This window comes from Gossypium hirsutum, chromosome A06, assembly GCF_007990345.1.
Source record: "Gossypium hirsutum isolate 1008001.06 chromosome A06, Gossypium_hirsutum_v2.1, whole genome shotgun sequence".
In the NCBI taxonomy this organism is placed as follows: domain Eukaryota; kingdom Viridiplantae; phylum Streptophyta; class Magnoliopsida; order Malvales; family Malvaceae; genus Gossypium; species Gossypium hirsutum.
Genome location: NC_053429.1, coordinates 54,029,368 through 54,044,883, shown reverse-complemented (window position 1 = coordinate 54,044,883; position 15,516 = coordinate 54,029,368). Strand labels below are relative to the sequence as shown.

The following is a 15,516-nucleotide window of genomic DNA, read 5'->3' as shown; positions in this document are numbered from 1 at the left end:
TTTTATAGGAGGCCAAACTTAAAGCTAAACTGATGTTCGAGGAAAGTAAATGTGAGCTTTATAGGTAAAACTACATTTGAAGAACCAAGGGTGCAGTTAATGACATATCCATCATCATGCTAAGTGATATTTAAAGTGATTGAGGAGATGAAAATACAGTTCCAAATAACCATTCATCAAAATTTTCTTTTTGTGATTTGCTTTCCAGTGACTTGTTCTCAACAAATAACTTCTGGGATGAAATTAATCAAGTTTGAAAGATTGCAGAGACAACCTTCAAGTACAATGATATGTGGTTAGGATCCAATCAACTATCTTTCATATATATATATATATATACACACACATACATGGAAACTTCTTGTTCGAAATCTATATTAGCACATTAAACTATGTCTTTAACATAGTGCACAGATTCCTTCGAAACATGGATCCTGAACTAACCAAATAGAACTATTAGCTGTTCCTAAATTCTGAGACCATGCAACTTTGCTCCTAAAGGAACCAAACAGGAATGTAGAAATTTCATTAACCAAGGCAGTTTCAATAGAAATAAAAATCTAGTTTCAGCTGTCATTTTTTGTCTCCACTTTGTTTAAAAAAAAGTGTATCTCCAACCCATAAAAAAGAAAGGAAAAAGAACTCGGACAATACAAGAGATTAGTTCCTGTAATATTCATATGAACTTCAAAAGCCAAAAGGATGAGTTTATCAATAATAAAAAAATGTAGCTTTTCATTATAGTAGAAAAGCCCTTTCCTATAATTTGAATGCATATAACAAGAAGACCCATTGTAAAAACCAAGTTCAACAAACCAAAGCAGACAAAGGACCCAACATGCATCACAAGTTTAAAGGAAAATTAGAAAGCACGTAAATTTGTGAAGCACATGAAACTTATCCTAGATGCTACAAGAACTTACAGGTCGTGATGAAACAGCTTGAGCAATTTTAATGTATGCCTACAAAGAAGAAAGAAAACTAAATTTCTTTAAAAATGAAATCAAATCAAAGGTGATTCCAAGTTATTAGCAATCTAAATTCAAGCACAATAATATATAATTGTTTGTGTGTTAGTAAAAAGAAGCTAAACATTAAGAGACAGTATACCTTCTGGCCAAAAGAAAAGTTTATATGGCAGAAAACTCCATAGAAGAAATTCTCTTTAACAATTTTTTTCAGACAACTTTTCAAAGATACATTTAAGACAGACCCAGAAAGAATTTGAATTTGAGTAACAGTGTATCTTAATGGAATAATGCGAAGTATAGCTGCTCTGCAGAAAAATGAAATGACAGCATAAACCGCTCTTGTGGCTAAAACATGAATGATAAAGTAAACATCACATTAATATCTATATCATGATTTTCTAGAATTTTTAGGTGACATTTAAAGTGAACAAGCTTTTACTTCCTGCTGCCCCTGCCCCCTTTTTCCCTTTATCTCTATGATGATCGAATCATTTGTTCAGCTGCACTTTGCATTCTCTAAAACATTGTGAACCTTTTTCCACTATTTTCCACAAATATTTTAAACATTGACTGAATTTTCTGTACCATTTAACTTTTTTAAGTACTGATGAACCGGAATTTTGAGAAAAACAAAGGTACAAAAAAGCGTAATGTTCGGTAGAAAAAATTCATAATTTAACAGTAAAATTTAAATAGGGGACAGGTGAAAATGTAAAGATATCAGCCAAATGATGACCGGTTAGATTATAAAAGGAATCAGTTAATAGATGAACTAACAGAAATTTAAATCTCCCCGAGCTTAACATGCAAGACAAACGCTTTATAACTGAATCTTATGCACAATACTGAAATAATATACCGGCCCAAGTTCCACCAGAATTTTTCGAAGCTCGGCAGCTCGAACCTGCAAATCAGCAAGAGGAAAAATCAAAATTCCAAGAAAACTTCAAAATATGTAAGGCTTCCTTCGGCTGAAATTAAAATTTTGGAATAATAAAAAATTGAATTTTTAACTTTTGGGAGTAACAACACATAATTCTACCGGCGTAAAAATTTAGAAAACGGAATCAAATAAATTCGACGTCAGCATCAATTTTCTCAGAAAGTGAGTCTACTTTAAACGTAAGGAGTAATTAAAATTAAACCTTGAACATTTGATCGGATCGTTCCATGAGATTATCAATATATCGAATTCCGAACCATTTTCCAAAAGTAGTACTGATTTGAATAAGCCGACGCAACAAAATCAGAGGTTTTCTTCTATAAATAGCGGCGATTCGTGAAGGGCTGTAATCGAGTAAGGACTCAGCCTCAAAGGCACTGAGCTGGAAAAGGTAACCTGACTTCTTCGTGAAAGAATCAACTTCAAGTCCCGCAGCGGCGCGTATGATGGGGCGTGGTTTTGAACGGAAGCTAAGTTTAGGAGTGGCCGGAAAGGAGTGGATTGGAGAGGAAGTAAGGAGTAGTGGAGCCATTTACTCCTTTTTCGGTGTAACTGTTTCTGTTTAAACTATTTTCATGAAAATATGAAAGAATTAGGGAAACAGAAATGGTATGCGATGGACAAAATAGGAAAAAGAAAATGTGACAAAATAATAAATGCTGAAGTTAGAAAATTATGTGAAAAAGGAAAGAGGAGCAAGCGTACAGGCACCGTCCTTTTTTTTGGTCCTTTAATATTTTATCCATTTCCAAGTGATGCGTACCTGCCTCCTGCCAGAAAATAAAAAATTTAATTTTTTCCGTATCTTACCATAAGGTAGGATCTAGTTAGTGTATTCTATTCGTAAATCACATCGATATACAAATAGAAAGTACTAATAGATAATAAAATATATGAGTTAGAAACTAATTAATAATAAGATAAATTATTATAATAATCACTTTTATTTATTTTATATTACATTTTAGTTATTTATATTTAAAATATTATATTTTAGTCACTTATGTTATCGCGTTATAATATTTTAGTTACTTAACCATTATCATTAACGGTGTAACGATAAACTGACATGACATATTAAATCATTAGTTCAAACAAAAATTTTAGGTTAATTTATACGATCGGTCTCATATTTTTTAGTTTTGAGCAATTTTTTTCTTTTATATTCTTTTAACTTTTTTTTTCTTTATTTTCCATTCCCTTCTGATTTTCCCTCTATTTCCCTTCCTTATCTATTTCTTTTAACTAGTTTGTCTATATTTTTCATTTATTAAAATTAGTCTTTATACTTTTATTTTTTAAAACAATTTAATTTTTTCAAGTGAGGTGAGATTGTGGACTAGTTTTAACAAATGAAAAACATAGAAAAATTACATTAAAAGAAATGGAGAAGGGAGGAAAACAGAGGGAGAAGCAGAAGAGAACAAAAAAAAAAGTTAAAAGAACATGAAAGAAAAAATTAAATTGCTCAAAATGAAAACAATATATGGACCAATTGTAGAATTTAACCTAAAATTTTTGTTTCATATGATAATTTAACGCGTCATGTTAGCTTGTCGTTACACCGTTAACGGCTCAGTGACTAAAATGTTACAATGCGATAACGTAAGTGACTAAAACATAACATTTCAAACATAAGTAACTAAAATGTAACATAAGGCAAACAAAAGTGATTATTTTGGTAGTTTACCCTTAATAATAACACATTAAATATGTATGATGTTAAAATGAAAATATTTTAGATTAAAATTGTTCATTATGGTGTTGTCATCAATCTTGAGTGTCGAGTTAACTTGTTACACCAATTTAATGAAATATATTAACATAGATACACAATTGATATATGTAATAAAGTGTGCATGATAAAAATTAAAATAAAAATATCAAAATAAAGTTTTAGCTAAGTGGTAAGTTAAAGATTTTACTAACGCAATTGGTTCAAATTCAAATCTCATCATATTCATATTTTTATTGGTTTTTTAAAACACTTGAATAATATGACTTATTTTAACTATGAAAGAGTATTTTTGTAATTTCTCTAACTGAGTTGATGACTCATGTAACAGCCCGATTTTGGGCGTAGTCGGAATAGTGGTTTCGGGACCACAAATCCGACGAGGGAAAAATATGGTTATTATTATATTTTTATGGTCTACAATTTCACGGAAAATTTTCGTAAAAATTTCGTTCGAAAATTTCGACGTTTGGGCACTCAATTTAGTCAAAAGGACTAAATTGTAAATAGTGCAAAAGTTGAGTTCTATATGTAGAAGTATCTAATTGATATGAAATTTTAAATTGGAGGTCTTTATGTGGTAATTAGACCATTAATTAGTTGATGGACAAAAATAGACATAAGAAATGAGAGAAATAGATTTTTTTTAAGTGGGGGCATATTAGTCATTTGGTAATAAAAAAGAATAAAATGGGAAAAAGATGACAAAAATCATCATCTTCCTCATTAGTTGCTGCTGAAATTTGAAGGAAGCCATAGCTAAGGTTTCTTTGCTTTCTCAAGCTCATAGTAAGTGTATCCTAGCCCCGTTTTTAATGTTCTTCGCATTTTTGGAATCCTCGTAACTCGGTTTAGCTTATTCTAGCAATAATTCGTGTTAGGGCTCATATTTGGAAAAATACCCATAGGTGAAATGTGTTTATTTTGCTGTTTTATGGTGGAATATGAAGCTATAAATTATGTTAAACAACTTTTGCTAAGCGATTTTAAGCGAAAACGGGTAAATAGGCATAATCGGTAAAAATAATTATTGTTCATAAGTGTATGTTAGAGTGAGAATTTGATGTTGCCATAGAAGGGAAAAATGTTCAGCATGTCATAAAACCTAAGAATAAGTGATGAAGTTTAATTTCCGAGCTTGGGGACAAAAGTGTAATTATGCAAAAGTTTGGGGGCAAAATTGTAATTTTTCAAAAAGTTGGGTGGTGGATTATTTTAATGAATGTGAACATTAAATGAGTTAAATTTGCTATTATAGATCAAGAAAGACGTGAAGATTATCTCAAACGAGGAAAAGAAAAGATAGTGGAGTGAAGTGCAAAATTACGATATTTTGCACCGAGGTAAGTAAACACGTGACTTGATGTATTATTTTGACATTAATTGATATATGTTGAGATTTATTTGGAATTAAAATAAATGTTTGGCCATATCCTAAAAATGTTGTTAAATCGGGAAAGGTGGTAAAGAGTTGCAATATATGATTTATGGGTTGAACACTCGGAATAAGCCGAAGTATGTTGTACATAAAGGGGTTGCTGTGTGCTGATTCCCCGATTCATTGGTGGTGCTATGTGCGATATCCACCGTATCTTTGAAATGTGAAAGGGGGTTGCTATGTGCTGATTCCCCCGAGGGGTTACTAAGTGCTGATTCCCCGGTTCATTGGTGGTGCTAAGTGCGATATCCACCGTATCTCTGAAATAAAAAGGGGGTTGCTATGTGCTGATTCCCCCAAGGGGTTGCTAAGTGCTGATTCCCCGATTAAGTGGTGGTGCTAAGTGCGAGATCCACCAATAACGGTTAACATTCCGAGTGCTCAACGAAAAAGTGTGGAAGGTGAATATTGCCATATGGTGGAAATTTTTATGGGGCAAATATTGAGTTGGATACTAAATCGATCCATGTATGAGATGGGAGAAAATATCAAAAACGAAAAAAAAACGATTTAGTTATAAACTGTGTTGAACAACAGCAGATGGGTAACTTTGAAAAATCATCATAAATGGTGGAAAATGAATGGGAAGCTGAATAATATATGAAATTGAAGCTGAATGTGTCTATTTTCATATGAAATAAATAGAATAAGCAAAAGAGTTGTATTTTTGGAGATATCTGAATTTTACTGAAACAGGGCTGGATTGATTTCGGGATCCCCTGTTCTAACTTTGGAAAATCACCAAAAATTGTAAAAAAATAATTATGGTGTGAAATTTATATTCCTGGATTCCTTATTGACTCTATTTTTTTAATAGAAACAAGCGAAACCATTTTTAAAATTTTGTACAGAGAGTTAAGTGAATTTTTTTGAGGAAGGGTCAGAACCGTTGGGCAGTGAAACAGGGGAAGTTTTAATGAATAAACTGTACTAATTGGCTGGGTAAAAAAATTCTGAAATTTTTATGGTGAAATGGTATATGAGTCTAGTTTCAGGAAAATTTACGAAACTCAATTTGGAGCCCTGTAGCTCCGGATAAAAATAAATTAGCGACTATGACGCAGAAAAACAGTTTGCTGGAAATTGCCTAAACAATGAAGTTATTCATGAATAAGTTTATATTTTGGTATAGTTATGTGAGTAATTACTTATTTATCATGTGTTTACTTACTAAGCTATATGCTTACTCGATTTTATTTTTCCCTTGATTATAGTGACTTCCGACAACTCGGAAATTTGGAACGAAGTCAGACAATCATCCACACTATCCTTCACACTTGGGGTATTTTGCTACTATCGTTCCGGAAAATTATGGCATGTATAGACGACCTATGAAATATGGAATCATCATGTAAATATATGTTATGGTTTGATTTAAAATGTGGTGTTCATTAATAGTTAAATTGTGAGTATTATTATAAATGAGTTTGGTTGATATATATATATTGGATTGTGATTTAAATTTGCAGGAGGTTTAAGCAAAATTAAGCAGAAATGCTGTCGAAATTTTTTAAAAAAACTTAGTAATACCTCATACTCTGTTCCGAGCCGAAATACGAGTAAGGGGTGTTACATTTTAGTGGTATCAGAGCTACGGTTTAGTCGGTTCTCGGACCAATAAAATATGTGTGAAAGTCAGTCTATACATGCCATCAATATATTGTGATAGTGTGATGATTTCTGACAATTTAAAATTTTGTTTTATATAGTAAATGGACCCTAATCGAAGTATGGCAGATGATGTTGAAAGTAACACGCCGGTTCCCGCACAAGGACCGCGCATGAAGAGAGTAGACATGAGACACATGGACAGGATGAGGCTCGAGAAGCCTTCCTCCGAATGATGAGTGATTGGTATACAGAATATGTCCGTGTAAATCCGAATGTTCCACCTCCTCCACCCCCTCCTATTCCTCCGCCGGTCCCCGTAGCTCCACGAAGTGCTGAATTGGTGAGATCAAGTAAACCACCCGTTGATAGAATTCGAAAGCATGGGGCTGAAGATTTCAGGGCCAATGTTGATGATGATCCGGAAAAAGCCGAGTTTTGGCTTGAAAATACTATCCAGGTATTTGATGAATTATCTTGTACTCCTGAGGAATGTTTGAAATGTGCTGTGTCTTTATTGAAGGATTCGGCACACCGTTGGTGGAAAACATTAATAACGGTGGTTCCAAAAGAAAGAGTTACTTGGGACTTCTTTCAGGAAGAATTCAGAAAGAAATATGTAAGCCAACGGTTTATTGATCAGAAGCGCAAAGAGTTTCTCGGATTGAAACAGGGCCGAATGTCAGTAGCAGAATATGAACGGGAGTTTGTCCGGCTTAGTAAATATGCCCAGGAATGTGTGCCTACGGAGGCTATTATGTGTAAAAGATTCGAAGAGGGGCTAAATGAAGACATCAGATTACATGTTGGAATTTTAGAGTTAAAAGAATTTGTGGTATTAGTTGATCGTGCTTGCAAAGCTGAAGAGCTGAGTAGAGAAAAGAGAAGGGCAGAGATGGAAGCTCGAGATGTAAGGAAGAGGTCAATGGGCAGAACATTTCAATCTCACCCGAAGAAGTTTAAAGGGATGGATCCACGACCAACCGGTTCAGTTGGGTATTCACGCAGAGACCGAGGGAGGTCATATTCCGGAACTACAACTCGAGCTACCTCAGTGGCAAGTGTGGGTAATGTAGGAAACACCAGACCTGAATGTCAACAGTGTGGCAGGCGACATACTGGTGAGTGTTGGGGATTTAAACGAGCTTGTTTCAGATGTGGTTCCCAAGAGCATTATGTAAAAGACTGCCCTGAGAGAATAGAAGAAGAAAGATTACAAAGAGCTGGATCGGGTGATGTTGTCAGTAGAGGCAGACCACCGAGAAATGTGGGAAGCAAAGCCAGTGGTAAGAGTGTGATAAAAGATGCAGCTGGAGGATCAGAAACTAGAGCGCCTGCCAGGACTTATGCTATACGCGCTCGAGAGGATGCCTCATCTCCCGATGTGATTACTGGTACATTTTCTCTTCATGATATTGATGTTATTGCTTTGATTGATCCCGGCTCTACTCATTCATATATATGCATGAATTTGGTGTCTAGTAAGAAATTGCCTGTTGAAAACACTGAATTTGTAGTTAAAGTATCAAATCCTTTAGGCAAATATGTCTTAGTCGATAAGGTTTGCAAGAATTGTCCCCTGATGATTCAAGGTCACTGTTTCCCGGCTAATTTGATGTTGTTACCATTTGATGAGTTTGATGTTATTTTGGGGATGGATTGGTTGATATTGCATGATGCCAAGGTAAATTGTAGACAGAAAATTCTTGAATTAAATTGTGAAAACGGTGAAATTCTCCGGGTTGAAACAAAGGAGCCGAATAAGTTGCCTATGGTGATTTCGCACATGTCTGCTCAGAAATACTTGAGAAAGGGATGTGAAGTTTATCTTGCTTATGTGCTGAACACGGATATTACTGGGTCGAAGCTTGAATCAGTGCCGGTAGTTTGTGAATTTCCAGATGTATTTCCAGAGGAATTGCCTGGGTTACCTCCGATTAGAGAAGTTGAGTTTTCTATTGATCTGTTACCTGGTACTGCACCGATTTCTATTGCACCGTATCGAATGGCTCCGACTGAGTTGAAGGAATTAAAAGCTCAGTTACAAGAGTTGACAGATAAAGGATTTGTGAGACCGAGTTTTTCTCCTTGGGGTGCTCCTGTGTTATTTGTGAAAAAAAAGGACGGCTCTATGAGACTTTGTATTGACTATCGTCAGCTCAACAAGGTGACTATAAAGAACAAGTATCCTTTGCCGAGAATTGATGATTTATTTGATCAATTAAAAGGGGCAACAGTGTTTTCTAAGATTGATTTGAGGTCTGGTTACTATCAGTTAAGAGTTAAAGAGTCTGATGTGCCGAAAACCGCCTTTAGAACAAGGTATGGACACTATGAATTTCTGGTAATGCCTTTTGGGTTAACAAATGCTCCAGCTATTTTTATGGACTTGATGAACCGAATTTTTCGGCCGTACTTGGATAAGTTCGTGGTGGTGTTCATAGATGATATTTTAATCTATTCTCGGGATGAATCTGAGCATGCAGAACATTTAAGAACTGTGTTGCAGATTCTGAGAGAAAAGAAATTGTATGCTAAATTCAGCAAAAGTGAGTTTTGGCTTCGTGAGGTTGGATTCTTGGGACATATAGTTTCAAGTGAAGGTATTCGGGTTGATCCAAGCAAAATTTCAGCAATTGTTGATTTGGAGCCACCAAAGAATGTGACAGAAGTTAGAAGCTTTCTGGGCTTAGCTGGGTATTACAGACGCTTTGTCAAGGGATTTTCGATGATTGCTTCTCCTATGACTAAGTTACTGCAGAAGAATGTCAAGTTTGAATGGACCAATAAATGTCAACAGAGTTTTGAAAAGTTGAAGGCATTATTGACTGAGGCGCCAGTGTTGGTGCAACCTGAGTCCGGGAAGGAGTTTGTAATTTACAGTGATGCATCGTTGAATGGTCTTGGGTGTGTGTTAATGCAAGAGGGCAAAGTAATAGCTTATGCTTCGAGACAATTGAAACCGCATGAGAAGAATTATCCGACGCATGATTTAGAATTGGCTGCCATTGTTTTTGCTTTAAAAATTTGGCGTCATTATTTGTATGGTGAAAAGTGCCGAATCTTCACTGATCATAAGAGTTTGAAGTATTTGATGAGCCAAAAAGATTTGAATTTGCGGCAACGAAGATGGCTCGAGCTAATCAAAGACTATGAGCTAGTGATTGATTATCACCCCGGGAAAGCTAATGTGGTTGCTGATGCCTTGAGCAGAAAATCTTTATTTGCTTTGAGAGCTATGGGTACGATGTTAACTTTATCTGATGATGGCTCAATGTTGGTTGAATTGAGAGCTAGACCATTATTTCTTCAGCAAATTCGGGAATCTCAAAAGAATGACAGTAAATTGCACGCCAAGAGAGCTCAGTGTGAAGCAGGTGTTGACTCAGATTTTCAAATTGGTTCAGATGATTGCTTGATGTTCCGGGATAGAGTATGTGTACCAAGAAATGATGAGTTAATTCAGACCATTTTATGTGAGGCACATAGTGGTGACTTGTCAGTTCATCCGGGTAGTGTGAAAATGTATAATGATTTGAAGAAGTTGTATTGGTGGCCAGGCATGAAAAAGGATATCTCGGAATTTGTATCAAAGTGTTTAATCTGTCAACAAGTGAAGGCTGAGCATCAAGTACCATCGGGTTTACTTCAACCGATAACGATTCCAGAGTGGAAGTGGGATAGTATTACGATGGATTTTGTGACAGGATTGCCTTTAACTCCAAAGAAGAAAGATGCTATTTGGGTAATTGTTGATAGATTGACAAAGTCGGCTCATTTTATTCCGATACGCATTGATTACTCACTTGACAGGTTGGCAGAATTATATGTTGCTGAAATAGTGAGATTACATGGGGTGCCTGAATCTATTATATCGGATAGAGATTCGAGATTTACTTCGAGGTTTTGGATAAAGTTGCAGGAAGCCTTGGGTACAAAATTGAATTTCAGTACTGCGTTTCATCCGCAAACTGACGGGCAATCGGAAAGAGTGATTCAAATTCTTGAAGATATGCTCCGGTGTTGTATTTTAGAATTGAAAGGCAGTTGGGAGAAATATCTACCATTGGTTGAATTTGCTTATAACAATAGCTATCAGTCAAGTATACGAATGGCACCGTATGAAGCATTATATGGGCGTAAGTGTAGAACTCCTTTATATTGGACTGAGCTCGGTGAGAACCGGATTCATGGAGTCGACTTGGTGAAAGAAACTGAAGAAAAGGTGAAAATAATTCGTGACTGTTTAAAGGCTGCCTCTGATCGGCAAAAGTCGTATGCGGATTTAAAGAGAAAAGAAATTGAGTTTCAAGTAGGTGATAAGGTGTTCTTGAAGGTGTCTCCATGGAAGAAGATTCTGAGATTTGGTCGTAAAGGCAAACTAAGTCCACGATTTATTGGACCATATGAAGTTACCGAGAGAGTTGGCCCTGTAGCATATCGGTTAGCTTTACCACCGGAGTTGGAAAAGATACATAATGTGTTTCATGTGTCGATGTTGCGACGTTACCGTTCGGATCCTTCACATATAGTTTCCCCTACAGAGATTGAGGTCAGACCAGATATGACTTATGAGGAAGAACCAATAAAGATTTTGGCTCGGGAAGTCAAGCAGTTAAGGAATAAAAGTGTATCCTTAGTAAAAGTACTGTGGCAAAAACATGGGATGGAGGAAGCTACGTGGGAACGGAGGAAATTATGAGGAAACAGTACCCAAATCTCTTTTCCGGTAAGATTTTCGGGGACGAAAATCCTTAAGGGGGGAGAGTTGTAACAGCCCGATTTTGGGCCTAGTCGGAATAGTGGTTTCGGGACCACAAATCCGACGAGGGAAAATATGGTTATTATTATATTTTTATGGTCTACAATTTCACGGAAAATTTTCGTAAAAATTTCGTTCGAAAATTTCGACGTTTGGGCACTCAATTTAGTCAAAAGGACTAAATTGTAAATAGTGCAAAAGTTGAGTTCTATATGTAGAAGTATCTAATTGATATGAAATTTTAAATTGGAGGTCTTTATGTGGTAATTAGACCATTAGTTAGTTGATGGACAAAAATAGACATAAGAAATGAGAGAAATAGATTTTTTTAAGTGGGGGCATATTAGTCATTTGGTAATAAAAAAAATAAAATGGGAAAAAGATGACAAAAATCATCATCTTCCTCATTAGTTGCTGCCGAAATTTGAAGGAAGCCATAGCTAAGGTTTCTTTGCTTTCTCAAGCTCATAGTAAGTGATCCTAGCCCCGTTTTTAATGTTCTTCGCATTTTTGGAATCCTCGTAACTCGGTTTAGCTTATTCTAGCAATAATTCGTGTTAGGGCTCATATTTGGAAAAATACCCATAGGTGAAATGTGTTTATTTTGCTGTTTTATGGTGGAATATGAAGCTATAAATTATGTTAAACAACTTTTGCTAAGCGATTTTAAGCGAAAACGGGTAAATAGGCATAATCGGTAAAAATAATTATTGTTCATAAGTGTATGTTAGAGTGAGAATTTGATGTTGCCATAGAAGGGAAAAATGTTCAGCATGTCATAAAACCTAAGAATAAGTGATGAAGTTTAATTTCCGAGCTTGGGGACAAAAGTGTAATTATGCAAAAGTTTGGGGGCAAAATTGTAATTTTTCAAAAAGTTGGGTGGTGGATTATTTTAATGAATGTGAACATTAAATGAGTTAAATTTGCTATTATAGATCAAGAAAGACGTGAAGATTATCTCAAACGAGGAAAAGAAAAGATAGTGGAGTGAAGTGCAAAATTACGATATTTTGCACCGAGGTAAGTAAACACGTGACTTGATGTATTATTTTGACATTAATTGATATATGTTGAGATTTATTTGGAATTAAAATAAATGTTTGGCCATATCCTAAAAATGTTGTTAAATCGGGAAAGGTGGTAAAGAGTTGCAATATATGATTTATGGGTTGAACACTCGGAATAAGCCGAAGTATGTTGTACATAAAGGGGTTGCTGTGTGCTGATTCCCCGATTCATTGGTGGTGCTATGTGCGATATCCACCGTATCTTTGAAATGTGAAAGGGGGTTGCTATGTGCTGATTCCCCCGAGGGGTTGCTAAGTGCTGATTCCCCGGTTCATTGGTGGTGCTAAGTGCGATATCCACCGTATCTCTGAAATAAAAAGGGGGTTGCTATGTACTGATTCCCCCAAGGGGTTGCTAAGTGCTGATTCCCCGATTAAGTGGTGGTGCTAAGTGCGAGATCCACCAATAACGGTTAACATTCCGAGTGCTCAACGAAAAAGTGTGGAAGGTGAATATTGCCATATGGTGGAAATTTTTATGGGGCAAATATTGAGTTGGATACTAAATCGATCCATGTATGAGATGGGAGAAAATATCAAAAACGAAAAAAAAACGATTTAGTTATAAACTGTGTTGAACAACAGCAGATGGGTAACTTTGAAAAATCACATAAATGGTGGAAAATGAATGGGAAGCTGAATAATATATGAAATTGAAGCTGAATGTGTCTATTTTCATATGAAATAAATAGAATAAGCAAAAGAGTTGTATTTTTGGAGATATCTGAATTTTACTGAAACAGGGCTGGATTGATTTCGGGATCCCCTGTTCTAACTTTGGAAAATCACCAAAAATTGTAAAAAAATAATTATGGTGTGAAATTTATATTCCTGGATTCCTTATTGACTCTATTTTTAATAGAAACAAGCGAAACCATTTTTAAAATTTTGTACAGAGAGTTAAGTGAATTTTTTGAGGAAGGGTCAGAACCGTTGGGCAGTGAAACAGGGGAAGTTTTAATGAATAAACTGTACTAATTGGCTGGGTAAAAAATTCTGAAATTTTTATGGTGAAATGGTATATGAGTCTAGTTTCAGGAAAATTTACGAAACTCAATTTGGAGCCCTGTAGCTCCGGATAAAAATAAATTAGCGACTATGACGCAGAAAAACAGTTTGCTGGAAATTGCCTAAACAATGAAGTTATTCATGAATAAGTTTATATTTTGGTGTAGTTATGTGAGTAATTACTTATTTATCATGTGTTTACTTACTAAGCTATATGCTTACTCGATTTTATTTTTCCCTTGATTATAGTGACTTCCGACAACTCGGAAATTTGGAACGAAGTCAGACAATCATCCACACTATCCTTCACACTTGGGGTATTTTGCTACTATCGTTCCGGAAAATTATGGCATGTATAGACGACCTATGAAATATGGAATCATCATGTAAATATATGTTATGGTTTGATTTAAAATGTGGTGTTCATTAATAGTTAAATTGTGAGTATTATTATAAATGAGTTTGGTTGATATATATATATTGGATTGTGATTTAAATTTGCAGGAGGTTTAAGCAAAATTAAGCAGAAATGCTGTCGAAATTTTTTTAAAAAACTTAGTAATACCTCATACTCTGTTCCGAGCCGGAATACGAGTAAGGGGTGTTACATTTTAGTGGTATCAGAGCTACGGTTTAGTCGGTTCTCGGACCAATAAAATATGTGTGAAAGTCAGTCTATACATGCCATCAATATATTGTGATAGTGTGATGATTTCTGACAATTTAAAATTTTGTTTTATATAGTAAATGGATCCTAATCGAAGTATGGCAGATGATGTTGAAAGTAACACGCCGGTTCCCGCACAAGGGACCGCGCATGAAGAGAGTAGACATGAGACACATGGACAGGATGAGGCTCGAGAAGCCTTCCTCCGAATGATGAGTGATTGGTATACAGAATATGTCCGTGTAAATCCGAATGTTCCACCTCCTCCACCCCCTCCTATTCCTCCGCCGGTCCCCGTAGCTCCACGAAGTGCTGAATTGGTGAGATCAAGTAAACCACCCGTTGATAGAATTCGAAAGCATGGGGCTGAAGATTTCAGGGCCAATGTTGATGATGATCCGGAAAAAGCCGAGTTTTGGCTTGAAAATACTATCCAGGTATTTGATGAATTATCTTGTACTCCTGAGGAATGTTTGAAATGTGCTGTGTCTTTATTGAAGGATTCGGCAACCGTTGGTGGAAAACATTAATAACGGTGGTTCCAAAAGAAAGAGTTACTTGGGACTTCTTTCAGGAAGAATTCAGAAAGAAATATGTAAGCCAACGGTTTATTGATCAGAAGCGCAAAGAGTTTCTCGGATTGAAACAGAGCCGAATGTCAGTAGCAGAATATGAACGGGAGTTTGTCCGGCTTAGTAAATATGCCCAGGAATGTGTGCCTACGGAGGCTATTATGTGTAAAAGATTGAAGAGGGGCTAAATGAAGACATCAGATTACATGTTGGAATTTTAGAGTTAAAAGAATTTGTGGTATTAGTTGATCGTGCTTGCAAAGCTGAAGAGCTGAGTAGAGAAAAGAGAAGGGCAGAGATGGAAGCTCGAGATGTAAGGAAGAGGTCAATGGGCAGAACATTTCAATCTCACCCGAAGAAGTTTAAAGGGATGGATCCACGACCAACCGGTTCAGTTGGGTATTCACGCAGAGACCGAGGGAGGTCATATTCCGGAACTACAACTCGAGCTACCTCAGTGGCAAGTGTGGGTAATGTAGGAAACACCAGACCTGAATGTCAACAGTGTGGCAGGCGACATACTGGTGAGTGTTGGGGATTTAAACGAGCTTGTTTCAGATGTGGTTCCCAAGAGCATTATGTAAAAGACTGCCCTGAGAGAATAGAAGAAGAAAGATTACAAAGAGCTGGATCGGGTGATGTTGTCAGTAGAGGCAGACCACCGAGAAATGTGGGAAGCAAAGCCAGTGGTAAGAGTGTGATAAAAGATGCAGCTGGAGGATCAGAAACTAGAGCGCCTGCC

The 15,516-nt window shown here is 36.1% G+C and overlaps 1 protein-coding gene across 11 annotated transcripts in view; it reads right to left on the bottom strand.

Moving 5' to 3' along the window:
• The window catches only part of LOC107962945 (uncharacterized aarF domain-containing protein kinase At1g71810, chloroplastic), a 37,465-nt gene extending 34,853 nt beyond the window's left edge, over nucleotides 1-2,612 (bottom strand). For 9 of the 11 annotated variants that reach the window (XM_016899515.2, XM_016899520.2, XM_016899518.2 and 6 more), the window contains exons 1-3: nucleotides 2,117-2,612; nucleotides 1,831-1,875; nucleotides 924-962 (exon numbers count right to left, since the gene is read on the bottom strand). In XM_016899515.2, coding sequence (XP_016755004.1) covers nucleotides 924-962; nucleotides 1,831-1,875; nucleotides 2,117-2,446 — 414 coding nt within the window. In that variant the 5' untranslated portion in view covers nucleotides 2,447-2,612. The remainder of the gene's footprint in view (nucleotides 1-923; nucleotides 963-1,830; nucleotides 1,876-2,116) is intronic. The other 2 variants (XM_041115559.1, XM_016899517.2) reach the window with 2 other exon arrangements.
• Between the last annotated feature and the right edge of the window lie 12,904 nt (nucleotides 2,613-15,516).